At 46.7% G+C, this 18,020-nt stretch overlaps 2 protein-coding genes across 2 annotated transcripts; one reads left to right on the top strand and one right to left on the bottom strand.

Moving 5' to 3' along the window:
* Positions 1-594: 594 nt before the first annotated feature.
* On the top strand, positions 595-12,658 carry AOL_s00117g11 (uncharacterized protein; the record flags this gene model as incomplete). The annotated part of the gene is made up of 14 exons (XM_011127174.1): positions 595-913; positions 1,269-1,723; positions 1,814-1,980; positions 2,049-2,530; positions 2,625-3,244; positions 4,464-4,598; positions 4,702-7,551; positions 7,619-8,267; positions 8,324-8,901; positions 8,963-9,346; positions 9,410-9,496; positions 9,550-12,248; positions 12,320-12,566; positions 12,644-12,658. The coding sequence occupies 14 exons, from the start codon at positions 595-597 to the stop codon at positions 12,656-12,658; spliced, it is 9,687 nt and encodes a 3,228-aa protein (XP_011125476.1).
* Positions 12,659-13,592: 934 nt separating this feature from the next.
* Positions 13,593-17,695, bottom strand: AOL_s00117g10 (uncharacterized protein; the record flags this gene model as incomplete). The annotated part of the gene is made up of 5 exons (XM_011127173.1): positions 13,593-14,349; positions 14,405-16,251; positions 16,313-16,744; positions 16,807-16,939; positions 17,556-17,695. 5 exons carry the CDS (start codon positions 17,693-17,695, stop codon positions 13,593-13,595), a joined length of 3,309 nt encoding a protein of 1,102 aa, XP_011125475.1.
* Positions 17,696-18,020: the final 325 nt, after the last annotated feature.

Raw genomic sequence — 18,020 nt, 5'->3', positions numbered from 1 at the left:
ATATTATATTATATATTATATTATATTATATTATATTGAAGCAGTCGAATACCTTCGCAAATATGTAAATACTTGGTCAGTTGTATAAAGTATAAAGTATAAAGTATCATGCAGGAACAAACAGAGGCAGCCAACCAGACGAAACGCGGAAATTGCGATCTGTCGTCGTCAAATCTCCCCACTCGGTTGCAACATTAGCTCATCCACCACTGTCACTGTCCATGTACTTACATACATCATGTGTATAATAGTTAGATAAAAGAAATAAAAAAAATATTTTAATTGGCTCGAATGTCTTTTATCTGGAAAAATGAGAAGCTTTTGACAGAACCTGCAAAGACTTTTTTTTTTTTTTTTTTCTTTCTCTCTCTTCGGTAATGCGAGACATGACTGATTGATTGATTGATTGATTATGTCTGTACCACGACGGCCTTCCTTGACTAAGACTGAGACTACCTAAGATCCCGACAAAATTGGTCCTTCTCTTTCCCTCTCCCTCCATCTCCTTCTCCCTTCCATTCAACTTCCCCATTTCCCACACACACCCCCCAGATTAACAGATTAACTTGCCCTCTTTGCTTTGTCCTGCCCATCATGTCTGATCCTGATATCACAAGTTCCCATTCCGACGATATCAATAATCACAATGGTAACAATAATGATAATGATGATAATAATTATGGGGAAGAAAATGACAGAACCTTGCTTCTTTCCCATAGCGGTTTACGCAACAACTCCAACACTCTCAATGTCTCATCATCCATCGCCAACAACAGCAATGGTATCGAAGACATCACTGATGAAACCGACAACAACCGTTACAACGGCCGCCAATTCACTCTTCGTGGGATTTTCGTCGGTTTCATAGTCGGCACGATCCTGGCTGCTGTCAACGTTTACTTTGGTTTGCAAAGTTAGTTAACAAATCAAAATTCCTCCCCTCGCATGAACTTGCCTCGTTTTGGACCCAAAATCTTTTCGGATACTCGATACTAATTGATACCCTTTTTTTTAAATTAATTTTGATTGGAGCTATCAGCGGGATGGATAAGCTTGATGCCCATGCCCAGCTCGCTTCTCGCTTTTGTATTCTTCAAAGTAGCGTCGGCCTCGGGCCTCTTGGGTTTCCCCTTCACCCCAAAAGAAAATGGTTGTACCCAATCCGCTTTCTCTCCTGGCTGGTATCATATGTGCATATACCATTTTAGCCGACTGCGCTCTGTTCTGACATGGTGTGTCTTGTGTCTTGTGTCTGCTGTGATCCATAGTTTTCGTTCAAACCGTAGCCGTCGCAGTCGGTTGCATGTCCCTCACTGGCGGCTTGATCGGCGTCATTCCTGCCATTGAAAAACTCTTGACAACAGAAGAATCGGGCCCCATTCGTCTGTCCACCCCATCCTTGATAATATGGAGCCTCGGTCTCGCCTTCTTCGGCGTCATTTACTCGGTGCCGCTGAGAAAGCAGCTCATCGTCCGCGAGAAACTAAAGTTTCCCAGTGGCACCGCCACCGCCACTATGATATCCCTCCTACATAATGGCCAGGCCGACATTCGCACGGAGGGCCTCCGTCAACGTAGAACTACTGGGTCCTATCGTCGTATCCGGGAAGATGAAGAAGAAACAGAAGACTACCGGGAAACACCATTGTCTTCTGCGCCGTATTATGACTGGAGATCCCAGACCAGAATATTAGGCATCGCATTTGGCGTTTCTGCCATCTATGTATGTTGAATTTCCCGTTGACTATATACCTAGGTATATATTTAGCAAAGTATTATGGACTCTATTAATAACTAGACGATTCCCAAATAGACCCTTTTGACATTCTTCCTTCCCGTCTTGCGGAATTTGCCAATATTTGGATACGAGGCCGCTCAAACATGGCTATGGGCGCTCAATCCGTCGCCAGCTTATATCGGCCAGGGTATCATCATGGGCCAGTCAACAACCCTGGCTATGCTCTTCGGAGCTATCATCGGGTAGGATATTCGTGCAGACTATCGCTTTTTTGGGGACGGCTTCGTGAAACTGATACCTTCATACACAGCTGGGGCGTGCTCTCCCCTCTTGCGAAAAAACAAGGTTGGGCTCCAGGCATTGTCAATGATTGGAAATCCGGGAGTCGTGGGTGGATTGTATGGATTAGTTTAGCTATCATGTTGGCAGACAGTGTGGTTTCATTATCCCTGCTCGCGGTAGATACCGCACTGCCCTTGATGAAAACACAGCTTCGTCGGAGAAGCTTCCTAAGGAGATACATTCCGATATCTATGGTTATTTCAGCGGACGACGACGGCGATGATCAGGATGAGAAGGAAGAAGATGCACCATCTGAAGAGCAGATCGGCTTCAAGACATTCATTGTCTCGCTGCTACTGACAACCTTGCTTTGTATCCTTACTATACGGTACACCTTCCCTCAGGTCCCAATATACCTGACTATCGTCTCCCTCGGTGTGGCTTTTGTCCTATCCGTTATGGCAGCGAGGGCGCTCGGGCAGACGGACTTGAATCCTGTCTCTGGAATCAGTAAGTTTTTCGATCCAATATCTCTCCGCTTTGTCGAGGATGCTTCTAATTTTATTTTTTAATTTTTAATCTTTTAATTTATATGGCGTCACAGGCAAGATCTCCCAACTTTTCTTCGCGCTGATCGTCTCCAAGACAACAAGTTCCGCTGTCCTGATAAACCTCGTGGCAGGCGCTGTATCAGAAGCTGCGGGGCAACAAGCGGGCGATATCCTTCAAGACCTCAAAACATCACATCTGCTATATGCCTCTCCGAAGGCGCAGTTTTACGGACAACTAGTGGGAGCCGCTTACGGGGCGGTTATTTCGAGTTTGCTGTATCGTCTGTACGACCATGTCTACACGATCCCTAGTAAAATGTTTGAAATGCCTGCAGCGATAGTTTGGATTGATTGTTCACGACTGTTATACGGTGAGGGTCTACCGCCGTACGCACAGCAGTTTTGTATCGCATTTGGATTGGTTTTTGCAGCTATGACAGCCATAAAATCACGGAGCAAAGCGAGTCGGTTTGCAGAATGGCTACCCGGAGGGATAGCGGTGGCAATTGGAATGTACAATACACCATCATTTACATTAGCAAGGGTGATTGGAGGAGTGGTAGAGGGGTTTTGGAGGAGGAGAGCGACAGGAGCGCAGGATATGAAGAATAGAGAGACAGGGTTGATTCTGGTGGCGTCTGGGGCTATTATAGGAGAGGGCCTGGCGAGCCTGGTAAATCTGGGGCTGACCATGCTGACAGCGTGACGGCAACATACCGCAGGCCATATCGATTGTCAGAAGGTAAGTAAGCATCTACTTAAGTATGCCGGGAACCAAGAAGAAGAAGAGGAAGAGGAAGAAGAGGAAGGGAAGAGGAAGAGGAAGAGGAAGAGGAAGAGGAAGAAGAGGAAGAATAAGACAGGGGCAATTCCGCATTCCTGCAGTTCCCCTGAGAGGACTGCATTTTCATGCATTTATAACAGAATCAGGTACATGTGTGCTTGCTGACATGTTTTGTATGTACAGGATATTTTAATATTGCCTGTCTGCATCTGTCGCATTTGTATTCTACCAAATACCCGGATCCAAAAGATCCAAAACCGAACAAGACCAAGCAAATGCGACCACCTGCAGAGTTTTCTCTGTGCCGGAATATATTGGATTCATCAGTTAATTAATTAATTGTGGCTATTTGGATTTTACCCTTTGTTTCTCTTTCTTTCTTTTTTTTTTTTTTCCCTTTCCCCTGGAGAGTCTCTGAATATCAATTCTGCAGAATGCTGGTCAGAGGCTCTTAGGCAAGTTTAAGCTCTTTAAGTAAGTAACCTAACTTACCTACTCCGTGTCTACTCCGTGTCTACTCTGTACCTAACCAAGTCCCTCAATCCAATTCAATTCAACACATCGGGGTAAACACCATCTTCCCTATCAACAGAATCGACAATGCCATTGCCATGACATGCTCCTCTCTCTAGTCAAAGGCCTTCTTAGAACCCTCCCAGTTTCTTCCTTTTCCCTTTCCCTCCCCCCTCCCCCCTCCCATCATCCATCCTCCCCCCCCCTCTCTCATCGCGCACACTCTCCTCCATACCAACTCTCTCTCTCCCTCTCTCCCTCTCTTACTCTCCAAGTTTAGATCTCTCCCGCTATTCGTCCCATTCCTTCCTTTCGCGTGCCATCTCCATCTTTTCTTTTTTAAAACCCCTCCCCAGCAAGGGAGCTGCTGGCTGGCTGGGACCATGGACGAGAACAAGCTGATCCAGACCCTCCTCGATCGGCTATCTGCTAAAGTACTATCGACCCTTCCATCTCCCTCCCTCTTATCGTAGTTGCAGCGGACTGCCTACCCAATTCGGTGGCATCTGATAACAATCCCATCCTCACCACAATTTCAAGCAATAGAAAGTAACAAAGAAACTAATAAATATTTTGCCTTTGAACAATCCAATAGCTTCCAAACCGCTCCGGTGATGAGATTGATGATCTCCGGCGAGATGAAATCGTTACTACCCTGGTTGAGCTTTCCAAAAGCCATATCGAGGCTGTCGCCACCGATTTAATCCGCCTAGTGGACACAATCACTCCTGTGCGTGCTTCCCTCCCCCGATGTCGCTCTTCGTTCTCTCCCACCCATATCGCTTCCCCTCCATTCTAATCGCGTGCCACGTTTTTATTTATATCCAATACAGCTGGACACCTCACGACCAAGACTGCCTCCCCTCGTCGTATTATCTCAAACCTTCCTCGCCGAGCTCCTCGCCGACTGTCTAGGTGCTCATTGGGACTCCAACGAAGAAGAAGAACACGGCCGCTACCGTAACGAACATGGTGATCCCCACCAAGGAGGCAGTAGCCCTCGTGTGTCACCTCTCACCGCTCGGAAGATCCGTAGAATCGGGCCTCCTCCATTGAATGAACATCTAGCTCAACATATGCTTGACTTGGTGCTAAGGTTGTCTCCGAACCAAGTAACCATCGACGAATCGGTCGCATCGCCAGCCCAACCAACTGCAACTGCGAGAAATGGACCACAGGGACAGTCCTCCGAAGACACAAGCTATGTATCCAAAGCTAGCGACCTGGATAAAGCTGTATTCGGCATCATGGAATATCTTAGCGCTTCTAATTGGTCGCTAGTCTTCCTAAATCTCCAGAAAGTTCTCAAACAATTGGGGCGGCCGGGCTCGGATGACGTCGATGCTAATGGAATACAGCTCCTCGCTCACGTATGGATCAATTCAAAACAGCTCACCCTGATCCTAATCGAACTCACCGCCGTATTATACCACGTGAAAAAGCAATACCAGCAAATTATTGCTCAACTACTACCGGAAGCTATTCTAAAATGGATCGATACACACCCGCAGGAGTTTGTAAACCTGCATCTAGGCCAGCGAAGGCTGGAGGGAGGTGCCGATGTTTTGTTTGATATCACTTACGCGATGGCCGATACAGTGAAGAGACGAGTAATATTCTGGCCGATGCAGACGACGCTGTTGCTGCTTATTCCGGAAGTCTTTCTTGGTTCTATGCTTGGTGACACCGCTAGGAATCCGAACACAAGAAGGATCAATTTCTTGGAGGGTCTTAGGAAAACTCTTCGTCTACAAAGGTCCGCCGACACCGCAGCTTCTTGCCTCGTAACAATTTGCCGCGCTGCAAGTTACTTTGACAATAACCCCGAGATCGCAATCCTGAGTTTCGCTTTAGACGTACAGAACGAAATGAAAGAGGAGATATTCAAGAGGAAATTCGACGAGGATACCGCTCTCGACAGGGATATTATGGTCAAAGCTTTTGTTTCTCTCTGTCACTTATCGAAGGATCAAGTTGTCGAAAACTTGCTCCCCCGCTTGTTAGATCGTGCTTCACATCTATCGTACAAAGTCGTCGTCTTCACGGGGGCAGCCATAATAGCTTCACAAGACCGTACAAACAGCTTCCTATCGCTCTACCAAACTATTTCACCCGACGTCCGAAACTTCTTATACACTGTCGGTAATGCAAAACGAAATAATTCAGTCAACAGCAATAATGGCGTTAGTCGCAGAGTTGACAATCAGTCGTCAGAAAGTTTATTATCGTCTGAGCTACTCCATCAACTACTTGAACTTTTGAAGATACGGCCCAATTTACTATTTGAGGGCGCGTCGAGAGAAGAAAGTTCTACATTTTTCGAGAAGACTTTGTCATGCATCCTAAACTGCGCAAGTGAAGACGATACCTTGATCACAAAGTTGTCGACCGAGTTCGCAAGGCGATTGATATCAAGGGAAACAACATCGTTGAGTCCAAATAATGCGGCCACAAAGACAGAAGCCGAGGTTCAAATTGAGTCCTGGAAGGGTGCATCAGCAACTTTGGTTACTTTTTCTCGGAAGCTTCTCGATTATGATCTTAGTGATCCCACCCTGAAGGTGATGCTTGGTTTGGTGAGAGATTATATGGAAACTAGGCTAAATTTCCTCAAGTCTCCACCCATGAAAAATCTCATAGATTCTGGAGCAGATGTTGCCGAGAGACAGATCGCGGGTATCTCTTTAGAAGTATCCTTCTTGGTCCTCCTCTGCTCGAGTGACCTTGATATTTGTTCTCTGATAACCAGTGCGATCAACATTCTATGTGAAGAGGGAAGACTGACCGAGAACATGGAAGACCTAGAGAGGTCGGGCTTGAGTGTCATGAAAAACTACGCTGTATACTCAGAGCTCTCCTCTCCGAACTTCCGTATGACCGGCCCGGTAGCCTTTCAAAAGAGGCTGAGGAAACTGCTAGTACGGATGATACGCCCCACGGCAGGTATCCTCACAGCTTGGGAGGCGGTTTTCACGAAATGGAAGACGCTCTGCAAGGTTGTCGTGAGCGGATCATCTTCTCGGCAATCCGCGGTTGATGAACGGACCCTCGTGGAATGGAGAAATTACTCTGGCTTCCTAGCTGCTTTGGGCGGTTGCTGTATCTCTCCTCCACCTCAAGAAATTCGACCGGATGACGCATCTGTAGCTGGTCTGAGATGGATTGATCGGTTAGCCCCAGACGGTGACCCCTACTCTCTCCTAGAAAGATTCATGCGCCAGTGTCTCCAGTTGCTAGTATGCAGTTCATTGAATGTTCGAGAGGCGATCCGTGAAGTTCTCGGGTCCGAAATGAACCCGAGGCTTTATGTTTCGTTCTTTAGGTCGCTAGAGATCGAGTTGAACAGTGTCTTCGAGAACAACCCCAATGCGATTGCACAGTCCGCTGACGGGAAATTATTGTTTGCGGAGCAATCTACGTCATTGCTTCGTGCAATCATTGACCGAGTCGAGGATACACAGGAGAGTTTGATCGCCATAGATTTTGGGGCTCTTACTCTAATCCTCGCGAAATTCTTACATAATCTCAAGGACGATGCATCGGCCCTTAGGGCTAAGGTTAAAATGTGCCAATTGGTTGAGGTCGTAGCTAGGAAAAAGGATCTGTTGGATCTTCGACAGGATATACGAGTTCGTAATAGTCTCTTGCAGATCCTTGTGGATTGGATGTCGCGGCTGGGCAAGGTGCGTAGTTACCAATCTCTTCCATCTGCTCCCCTAAGGTGAAATAAATAAACTAATACCATGTCAGTCCGAGCAAGCTGTCGGGACCACTGCAGTTCGTAGGGATGAAATCGGTCGTCTACGTGGGGATCTTGACAGAGCGGCTTTGAAGGCTCTTGTAAATCTCCTAGCTCGGCTCCCCCTACAACCCACCGAGAGCCACGACGCGGATGCATTAGATGCCAAATCGCAGCTCTTTTGCAACTACTTCACCACATTCCTCAACTTGCTAGAGAATAGTCAACATGAAGCTGAGAAGCGGCGGGATCAGAATTCTGCTGTGATCACCCGAGACGATTCTTCCTCAACGCTAGAGCTTGCTATCTTGGCATTGTCCAATCTCCTCAGTGCAAATGTAGATGTTGGTCTCAAGTTTTCCCTTGAGATTGGGTATCATGAAAACATCGAGATTAGAACGGCTTTCATGCATGTTCTAACTAATATTCTCACGCAAGGCACCGAGTTCTCTTCCTTAGGAGATTCTGCCATCGGGGAAAAGTATGAGAGAATGATTCAACTTCTCGTTAATAACTTCAAGTTTGTCCTTGCCTTGTGCCACTCCTGTCCCACGAGTGAAATTGATGAAATCGCTTTCGCGCTGCTCAACATCTTCGACTCTAAGGGGCTTGGATTGACTCTCTTGAAGGAGCTTATTGAGCAAGAAGTTGCTAATACTGGTAATTTATTTTGGTACAAAAGTTATACCTGCTCGATGCTAACCGTTTATATATAGAAAGTGAATCCGAGCTTCTGCGACGAAACTGCGTCGCAACCAAGATGCTCTCAGTCTTTGCCAAGTGGAAGGGTGCGAACTACCTCCGCCAGACCCTCCAGAAAGTTCTTGAAAAGTTATTGAATTCAGCAGACGAGCTGGACTTTGAGCTGGATCCAGCCAGAACTTCATCGCCGGAAGAGCTCCAGCGTAATGCGCTTCAACTACGCTTTGTCACAAACGTTTTCATTGAAGAGATATGCAAGAGTGTTCCGCAAGTTCCAGCATCCTTCCGATATATCTGCCACACAATCACAACGGCCGTCACAACAAGGTTCCCCGAAGCTAAATTTACTGCCGTCGGGGCCTTTATTTTCCTTCGTTTCTTCTGTCCTGCCATCGTGGCTCCCGATTCCGAGGGTCTAGTGAAATCTATACCCAAACGAGGAATGCGACGAGGACTTCTCTTGATTGCTAAAGTTGTACAAAATCTTGCGAACAATGTTCTTTTTGGTGCGAAAGAGCCTTATATGATACCCTTGAATGATTTTTTGACTTTGAATATTTATCGAGTTACAACATTTTTGCGTGATATTTCAGTAAGTCAGACTTCTAGATACTCCGACCTTAGTGGGATTAGGCTAATGAACATAAATCCAGAGCCCCATCAGTATTCCTGATCAAGCTGCGGCTGTAGAGGTTTTCGATTTTGGAAGCTGCATAGCTTTACATCGGTTTATGTACGACCATTGGGAAGTCGTGCGACAAAAGTTGTTGCATCCGCGTATAACGAGCCCGGTGGCTCAGAACAGTGCTACTCCGAAGTATACGGCGAACGATCTCAAGGCACCAGTTGCAGAATTTTCGGCTTTGATACCGACACTTGGAGCGCCGCCGTTAGATTTCTCATGGACTCGGCCGCAGTTACAAGCGACCATACAACCATCATACTACAGGTTTCAGCAATTTATGCTGCGGAACTCTGGAAGGAGTGTGGAACCTATCACCTCTGCTAGGATTGTGTATGATGGCGGTGAGTCAAAGGTATCAGTTCCCCCCCCCTCGCCCCGAGTCCGTCCAAGAATGCTTTCTAATTGTTCGTGTTAGGATGGTATGCCTGTTATCTGTATTATCCTCCGCAATATCAACGCAGAGACAATCGATATCGAACTACTAATATACTGTTTCCTTAAGGTACGTCTCTCGCTCAATTAGTACCAAAAGACAAGAATACTAACAGTCTACAGATTGCTGGTCGCATGTGGAGTAAGCCGTTTGGACTTCTCATTGATGCGACTTCGTATACCATTGGCAATGAGCTTCCTGACGACCTTCCCAAGAAAGTGGACGCCTTGAGTCCGCCAGAGATGTTGGCAAATATGAAGCGGTTTTACGTCTATAACATGAACAGTGCGTATAGGAAATATTTCCGCCGGATGGTCAGACATGCATATAAAGATGATACGAGTGGGTTCCATCCGAAGAATATCGAGTATACACTGCTTGGAAACTTGAGCGAGCTTGAAAGGCATTTTCATCTACCATCCCTTCATCTACCAAAAGATACGATGTCACTCGTAGCAGACTCCCGATTTGTGTTCCAGCCAGTCACACGCCTATCTAAGACTAAGGGTCGGATTGATGTGGTGATCAAGATCGGCAGCCAGTATATACAGATTACGACTACCAAAAAGCAGGATATTTTACCGGGACTAAGGATGCAGGCTGTAGTCAATGATATTTTCTCACTATCGGAGATCGAAGAAGCAAATGCGTCTTTCCACACAGAGGAAGAGAATGCGTTTGGCATCAAGACAGAGAACGGTAAGGTTGCAATGTTCTTCTCGAGCCCAAGGAGAGCCGATATTCTTCACCATATCAAATCAGCGAAATCAAAGTCGATGAAAGATAGCCGACCGTCACCGCTTAGTGAGAGAGTCATTCGACCCGAGGACGTCCCCGGTACACTCCTCAACATCGCGCTTATGAACATGGGAAGTGCAGATCAATCACTAAGGATTTCTGCTTATAATCTGCTTTGCGCTCTATGCCAAACGTTCAGGTTTAAGGTTGATCGACAGTTTGTTAGTGCAAAGGGGCTTAGCATACCGGCGGACTCGCTCAATCTGATAGTTGGGGTTAGCGAAAAGTTGGCTGCGAATGAGCCGCAATTGACTTTTGATTTCTTGACCGAATTCTTTGTCGGCTGGGCCAAGTCGCCGTTACAGCAGAGGCCTTTGAGTATATTGTATATGGCGCCGTGGCTGGTAAACCTTCATTCGCAGGTTTTGGCACTTGACGGTGATAGCGAGCGGGGTAAAGAGCGGCTTGCGGGAATCGCTCGAAAGCTGATAGAGATAACGGTCAACGAAACAATTCTCTATAGCAACTTCCAGCAAAATGCATGGTCGGTTATTAGCAGGGATGAGAGTTTGTTGGAGGTGTTCTTCGAGGAGCTTATTAAAAGCGCTATCAACTATGGGTTTGGTTCCGCAGAAGCCGAAGTGATCGGGTCCATCGCTGCATCGTTTGGGACGCTGACAATGCGTGGAAAGATCATTGCAAGGGTCAGGAAGGCCTTGAATAGAACCTCGCTCAGGCCCACAAGACACCTCAAGGATAATGTGATATGGAAAGAGATGTGCGTTCTTCTTCGAATATGCTTGGCTATCTCTTTTGACAGCAGGGCACAGGCACAGATGTTCTTGCCCGAGCTATTCCACATTATCACCATGGTTGTCAATTGCGGAAGTACAAACGTTAGAACTACAGTGCACAGCTTACTCATAAATACTGTCCACTCTATATGTACGTCTTTCCCGCTCGATGACGAGAATCTGGGGAAGCTTAAAGCAATTCTCGCATCCCTCTCGGAGCCGAAACTTGGACTCCTGTTCAGTATACACCGACAGACCTCACGGGATGGCACGATCGAAGAGAACCGGACGACGACAGAGAGTAATTCATCGACATCCTCCACGGAGACAATCACAAATCTGCTATTAGAGATTATTAGTATCGCTGCCCCTTCCGTTGATATGGCCAACATCTGGAGGGCTAGGTGGATGAGCCTTGTCGCGAGCACGGCTTTCCAAAATAACCCAGCAATCCAACCGCGTGCGTTTGCAGTTATGGGATGCCTGGCCCGGGAAGATGTCGACGACGATCTTCTTTACCAAGTCCTTGTGGCACTCCGTAGTGCTCTAGCAAGATTTGTGGAACAGGGTGATGCAGAAATGTTAGTCAGCATCATCACGAGTTTGACGAAGATGGCAAATAACCTACCACCTTCGTCAAGATACCTGCACCAAATGTTTTGGTTGGCGATGTCCCTTATCCGCGTGGGACCACCTTCGCTCTTCAATTGCTCTGCTGGGCTCCTGCAAGCTGTCCTACGAGTTATTGCATCATCGGATGAGTTCAAGGATGGGAGAATGGCCGTTGTGCTCATGCAAGGGAGGTTTACGGTAGAAGAAGCTGCCGCTGCGGTCGATGACCTCTTCGGTATCAACTTTGAGATGGCATTCTTTGCCTATTCCGCCTGCTTCTGTATCGTCAAAGGATTGTCCGATCCCACTACCCGGGCTGTGACCTTGCGCACTTTCACAACCTTCTTAGAAGTCGTCACTACAAACATTCCCGAAACTGAAAAGGGAGAAATGCATAGCTCTTATATCCCATACTTAAGCTGCTTGGTTCCTCGAGCGGCGAACGCTGATGATTGGAAGGATATATGGCTAGGTGGCGTACCAATGCAAAAGGCCGAGAACATAATGAATTGGTCGCAGTTGATACAGAGGATCATTGCAACAGACAAAAAGGAGCTGTTGCTTTGTCTTGCATTAACGGTTATTGACTTCCGAACGTCGGATGAGAGCATACAAACTGCTGGTCTGCAATTGTTTGAGCATACTGCCGCACATCGTCCGGAGGTGTTCATTCTTATGTAAGGCGGTTCCTCTCCCTTTATTTTTTACTTTGTGAGATGACCCAGTTAACAACCTTATTCTTTTTTAGGCACGACCGTGTCATGGCTGAACTAGAAGAAATCTTAGTATCTTCGCAAAGCCAGACAATGTTGAAGGCAACACACGAAGTAATTAGGAAAATAGCAGGCGACAGGCGGTTCTCTGACCGCCAGGGAACGCAGGACGTGTTGGACCGAATACTCGAGAGCATTGGATTCTCGGGTATATGGTCTTCGACGACATTTAAGAGGACATCGAATGATCAGGAACGGATGTGTGTTGACCGTTTAATTGAAGTAAGTCCAACATATCTAACCCACCTGCGTACCCAAAGACAAATTAAATTGTAAGAGGCTAACATTCTTATGAAAAGTTGATTATTGCGTAACCCGCCCTCCATACAGAGTAATATGTTGAAAGGTCTGATCGAGCACGTACCTACTTTGATATCCTTGTTTTTTCGCCTTGCAATCTTCCATTAATACATCCTCCGGGGCAATATCAGCTATCCCTTTTTCAACTAATCTTTCCATTTAAGTACTTATTTATACTTTGTTTCAAAACTCCTTCTACCCGCCTATATCTCTTTTTTCTTCATCTTCATGTCTATATACTAATATCCCCATACCCCCGAGTATCAATATATATTTCTTTCTTCCCATTTCCTTTTCTTTCTTTTCCTTTCTTTTATTTCACCCCTAGAACTATTTATGAATATGAACACTGAGACGGATATGTGGTATGCATCGTATATGTTGATAGCGGATTACTATGAGGCGAAGCAAAAGCGAAGGGCAGATTAAATACAGGACACAGAATAAGTTTTAAGCTTGCAACATATGAAGCAAAAGAAAAATCCCTCCATTCTGATGCATATTTGTAGTTAGAGAAAAATAGATTTCAAGAACTCAACATAGAGTAAACCTATCGAGTCATCTCATTTAATTTTGGATTGGTTGTGCCAAGGGCTGTGGCGTGATGTTAGCATTTTGTATATAAAGTCAGGTTAAAGCAGATTGTTATTTTTTTTTTTTTGTTTTCCTTTACTCCATAGCCCTCGCGAAAGAGTCTCCTTTTTAAGGTGGTTGCCTTGCTTCGTCAACTCTAGATATCTTACAAAAACTACGTATATGAATCATCTTGCGAACATGAGGGGAGGTAAGACAGACAAATTTGGACATTGCCGGGAAAGGTAATATCAAACTCCAGAATTGTCATCTCACCTCCGAAGTTTTTTCTTTCTTTTGTTTTTTTTTTTAAAAAAAAAAATGCAAGAATCCCAAATATAAGCACCCTGAAGACCATTCCATCGATAAATTAACTCATCCCATCCAGCTGTTATTTCCCCGATTATACCCCCCGCCGCCGCCCTGGCCGTGCCCTCCCCTGCCTCCTCCCCGATACCCTCCTCGACGATCTTGCTGTGGAGGTCGGCGGTCGTGTTGATTGTTACTGTTGTAATCACGACGTTCGCCTCCACCGCCACGTTCATAGGAGCCTCTTCTATCATCTTGATACCCACTGTTCCCACCTCCGCCGTAGTTGTTTCTATCGTTGTAGCCACGTTCGTAGCCACCACCCCCTCCTCCCTGATATCCGCCACCACTGCCACCTTGACGATTGTGGCTTTGTGAGCCCGAGTATCCTTGGTTATTCCCATAGGACTGGTATCCTGAGCTGCCACTACTACCTCCACCATATTGGCCATTCCCGTAGCCTTGTTGGGGTTGTTGATATCCCTGACCGTATCTGAAGTCGAAACTTTGATTTCCGGGCGGGGTCCATCCTTGACCTCCGCCCCGCCCTTGCTGATCAGGGAGTGTGTACCCCGCCGGTAAAGTAGGACCCCTAACACCCGATGGGGGTGCAATAGGATTGTTGTAATGATGTCGGCCGCCCCTACCTCTACCCGAGTTTGATCTGTCAAGATAGCCACCTCCATACCTGTTTCCATTTCCTTGCTGCTTATTTAAAATGACGTCCTTGTCCCCCTCAGTCAACGCTGGGGTTTTCAAGACGACGCCACGTAGAAGCATCGACTTATGTAGATTTTTCTTCTCTGGGAGCAAATATATAACACTACCGTTTCATTAGCATACGCCATAACTCGCGAAGGTACAAATAAGCGCCTTACCTCATAGATTGATCATCTTCGATGTCTCCGTATATATCCGATTTAACATTGGTGAATGGAAAAGAAACAGTGCTACGGGGTATGAAATTTGGGTCCTTTCTCACCCCTCCAGATAGGCCTTCGCTTAGCCGTGGGTCCAGTTCGTGGTCCCCATCAACAGCCCGCTTAGAGAAGAATTGGCACGCTAGCTCATCGTAAAGCGGATGCGATTCGGAAAATAACAAAAGCTCATTTCCCATCTCGTTCCGTTCCTTTTCTTCAGCTGGGATCTGAGGGTAGATCTTATTCATTGCGTCTAACAAGCGAGTTTCGTCAATAAAAGGAAGAATTGCGACACCCTGCCAGGCAAACTTTTTCCCATTGAGATCAATAGGAAAGTCTTCTGGATAAAAATCAATGATTTCGGAATTCTCCTCCGTCATTAATGGCCAAAAGGCTTTGGGGATGTTATGCTTGCTGGCGGCGGGAAGTACACCCATGAGCTGTTCGAATGGCTTGAATGGCTTGCCAAGTGTGAAGTTTATCTTAAGCTCCCCAATGTTCTCAAAATCTTGCGCGAAAGGCGCATAATGATATGGGTAGTACCAAGTCCATGAAGGACACCCCTGGAAGTAATAGAGCAAAACCCAGCAGAGCCCTTCAACGTAGGCATTTGCAACCTCTCTCCGGAAATTAGTATCAGAGGGTGGTCGGCCAAACTTTTGCTCATAATACCGGTCCCGGTAACCAGGCTCCCAGAGTTTGACTGTGTCAGCGTTTCCTTCCCCAGGAGCAGCCTCGATTGGGGTTTGGTTTCCCGAATCCGCTTGCATGGTGTCCAGCTTCCGCTTCCCAAGAACTGAGGCCCCCTCAGTTTCCGGCTGTGCCTCCGTCTCAGCTGGTTGCTCATCAGTCGAAGGATTTGTGGTGATCGTATTCTGTAGCAACTGGGCTTTCAACGCCGCCGCAGCACTCTTATTGGCGTAGTTTGCTGTCCTGATTTCCGCTCGGTTAACAACTACATCATGGTTGAGCTGCTTCGTCTTATCGGAGTGGTCATTTGGGGCAAAAAGTGGGATATTGGCCGGGTGCGCTGTCGGAATTCGCTCGCTTTTGCCTCGGTGCACAGAGACCTTGTCATTGCCGGAGTTGTTATTAGCTTCTTCTTGTAGCTTCCGCCGTTTAGCATTTGCCTCCCGCCTTTCCTCGACCTGACGGCGCTTCCTGAATATCGCATCTTCTTGTTTCGCTAAACCATCAAGAATAAACTGCGCCCGTTCGAGATTGACGTTTCCATCGGTCGTGACAAAGCCTTTCATTGCCGCAAGATTCTCCCTCCAAATTGACGTAAGTGTATCAATTCCTGCATCCCTGATTTCCAAACTGGGGAAGTGTGGCAGGAAATCATTGCCTACAAAAAAGCAAAGGAAAACCCAGTCATCAATCGCTCTTTCAAGGTCCCATTGAAACGAGAGCCCTGGCACATGTAATTCGACTGCCAGGTACTCTCTCAGAATTCCGACATCCAGCCAAATGAAGGGTTTTCGGGGGTTTGCTTTGGACTTTTCGTCAAACTCGCCTTCCTTTTCCCTCGCCTTCCCAGTACATTCTTCAGCTCGATGCCCTTTCTGGTTGCAGATCTTGCACACACGAGGCTTTGAATCCTGGGCGAAGACATCTTCTCGAAGGACTCTGAAGTGAGGCTCGTGTGTCGCGAGACCTAGCATGATTAAGTCCGCATCCAGTCCATAGATGACATGCCTTGTGTTCGGGTCATGTTCTGGGTGTGATCTCTGACCCCTGACAAACTCCATGATCTTGTGCTCGCCCTCCCCTGGTACAGAAGAATCCGATATTATAATTTTCAACTATGAATGAGATTGTTAGTTGATTGGCCTATTTTAAATATTATGTGATTCATCTACGTACCTTTGCCCAACCTGGGTCGGTATTTAACTTATGCGCAACCCAATATTTAAGGGCAATCGAAAGAATGTCCATGAACGGTGTCCCAGGTGTAATCGCATTGCTGTCCCACCCTTTTTTCTGCAGATTTGAATCGATATCTGTGCCCTTGGAGGCTAGCAGCTTCACAAATTCCGCTACTTGCTCCTCCTTTTCTTTCGCTTCCTGCGCAGATCGGAATCGTCTGGAACGCTGTTGATTCATCTTTGCACGAGGGGCAACACCATCAACGGCCATCATCAAGACTTTCCTAGGCCTAACCATTGCAACAACTCTCTCTGTGTATCTAAAAACCTCCAACATCATCTCCTGTTCAGTCTCCGGGGGTGGGCGGTCCTCGGGATGTGAGCACGGATGAACGATACCGTTCATATCGAGGTAAAGGTTGTCAAGCTCCTATAGATTTAGATGTGTCAAATTCGCCCCGTTTGAAGGAATTGAGCATTATACTTTCATACCTCGCCGTTTGGGTTTGGGCCCGTAGTATCGACCGGGATCTCGTGGCCATCAATTTCTTGGGGCAAGGCCTCCAGGACCGGGCTAATGATTTTTGGGTACTTTTGAGAAAGCCATCGGAAGAATGCGGGAACACTGAGTGTAATCAAATCTCAGCATGATTATTGGTTAAAGAAGGAATAGATTCTTACCCCATAGTGAACTACCCGGTCAGTGGACCGTACAAATCCGAGGCGGTGCCGGGATATTAACTAAAGAAAGTCGAATAGAAAGGCGCTGGCTTCGAAAGAGGCTTTTGCATCAGGGACCATGATCAGACGATAGCAAATATGGGGGGGGGTGCGATGACGGGTAAAGTGGTTGCAGCGACATCGAAGACATCGTGGAGGTGGATTGGGTAGTGTCCTTGAGCGCCTGTAAAACCCGAGGGAGAAGCATGAGAACAAGATACACGGTAAAACCGAAAGTTGTTTTCGTTCTTTATCTCCTCCCAGCTCCTCTGCATTCTCTCCTTCTTCTTCTTGTTACTCTTCCTTTGCTCCGTCTCCTCTTTTTCTTCCTCTATCTCTCTTTGTTTTCTCTTTCTCTCTCTTTCTCTCTTTCTTTTTCTGTTTTTTTTTTTTTTTTCGGCAAAGGAAGAGAGAGAACGCGCGAAGGGTGACAGGCGAACACTTAGGTAGGGAGACTTACCTTAGATAAATATACCACTAGTAGCATACGTGAACAGGGCTTCGTAGTCTGAGATACATACGAGAGCGATGGTGCGATACCGATAATGATGATTATGATGATGATGATGGTCGTGGTGAAGAAGGTTGGTGAAAGGTTGGTGACGAGACGGAGGCTGATGGGTCTTCTGAACCAGTCGCTTAGCTCGCTCGCATTGAACATTTTTCGGGCGAAACTCCAGAGCTACTTAAAGCCACACCAAGCACAAGCAGGTCAAGGTTCTAGCTTCCAGATATCAACACGCAAACACCCACCACCATTAATTAAGGACTCGAACCGTCACCAACTTACCAGATATGAACCTGTAGCCGCAACTGTCGCCCTTGCCATTGGCGTAATATTCTAGTCGAAAAGTTTCGAGATCCAGGTTTTTACTCTTCGGGAGCAAGTAGGTGTGTCTCACTCACTCACCCGAGCTCCGAACCGCCAGCCGCTAACATACCGCGATCTAGATTCAGAGGACACGCATTCCTCGTTGGCGGTGCTG

Source organism: Orbilia oligospora, assembly GCF_000225545.1.
Source record: "Orbilia oligospora ATCC 24927 unplaced genomic scaffold scaffold00117, whole genome shotgun sequence".
Classification (NCBI taxonomy): Eukaryota; Fungi; Ascomycota; class Orbiliomycetes; order Orbiliales; family Orbiliaceae; genus Orbilia; species Orbilia oligospora.
The sequence above is the reverse complement of the archived record's forward strand: the minus strand, read 5'-3'. Positions and strand labels throughout refer to the sequence as shown.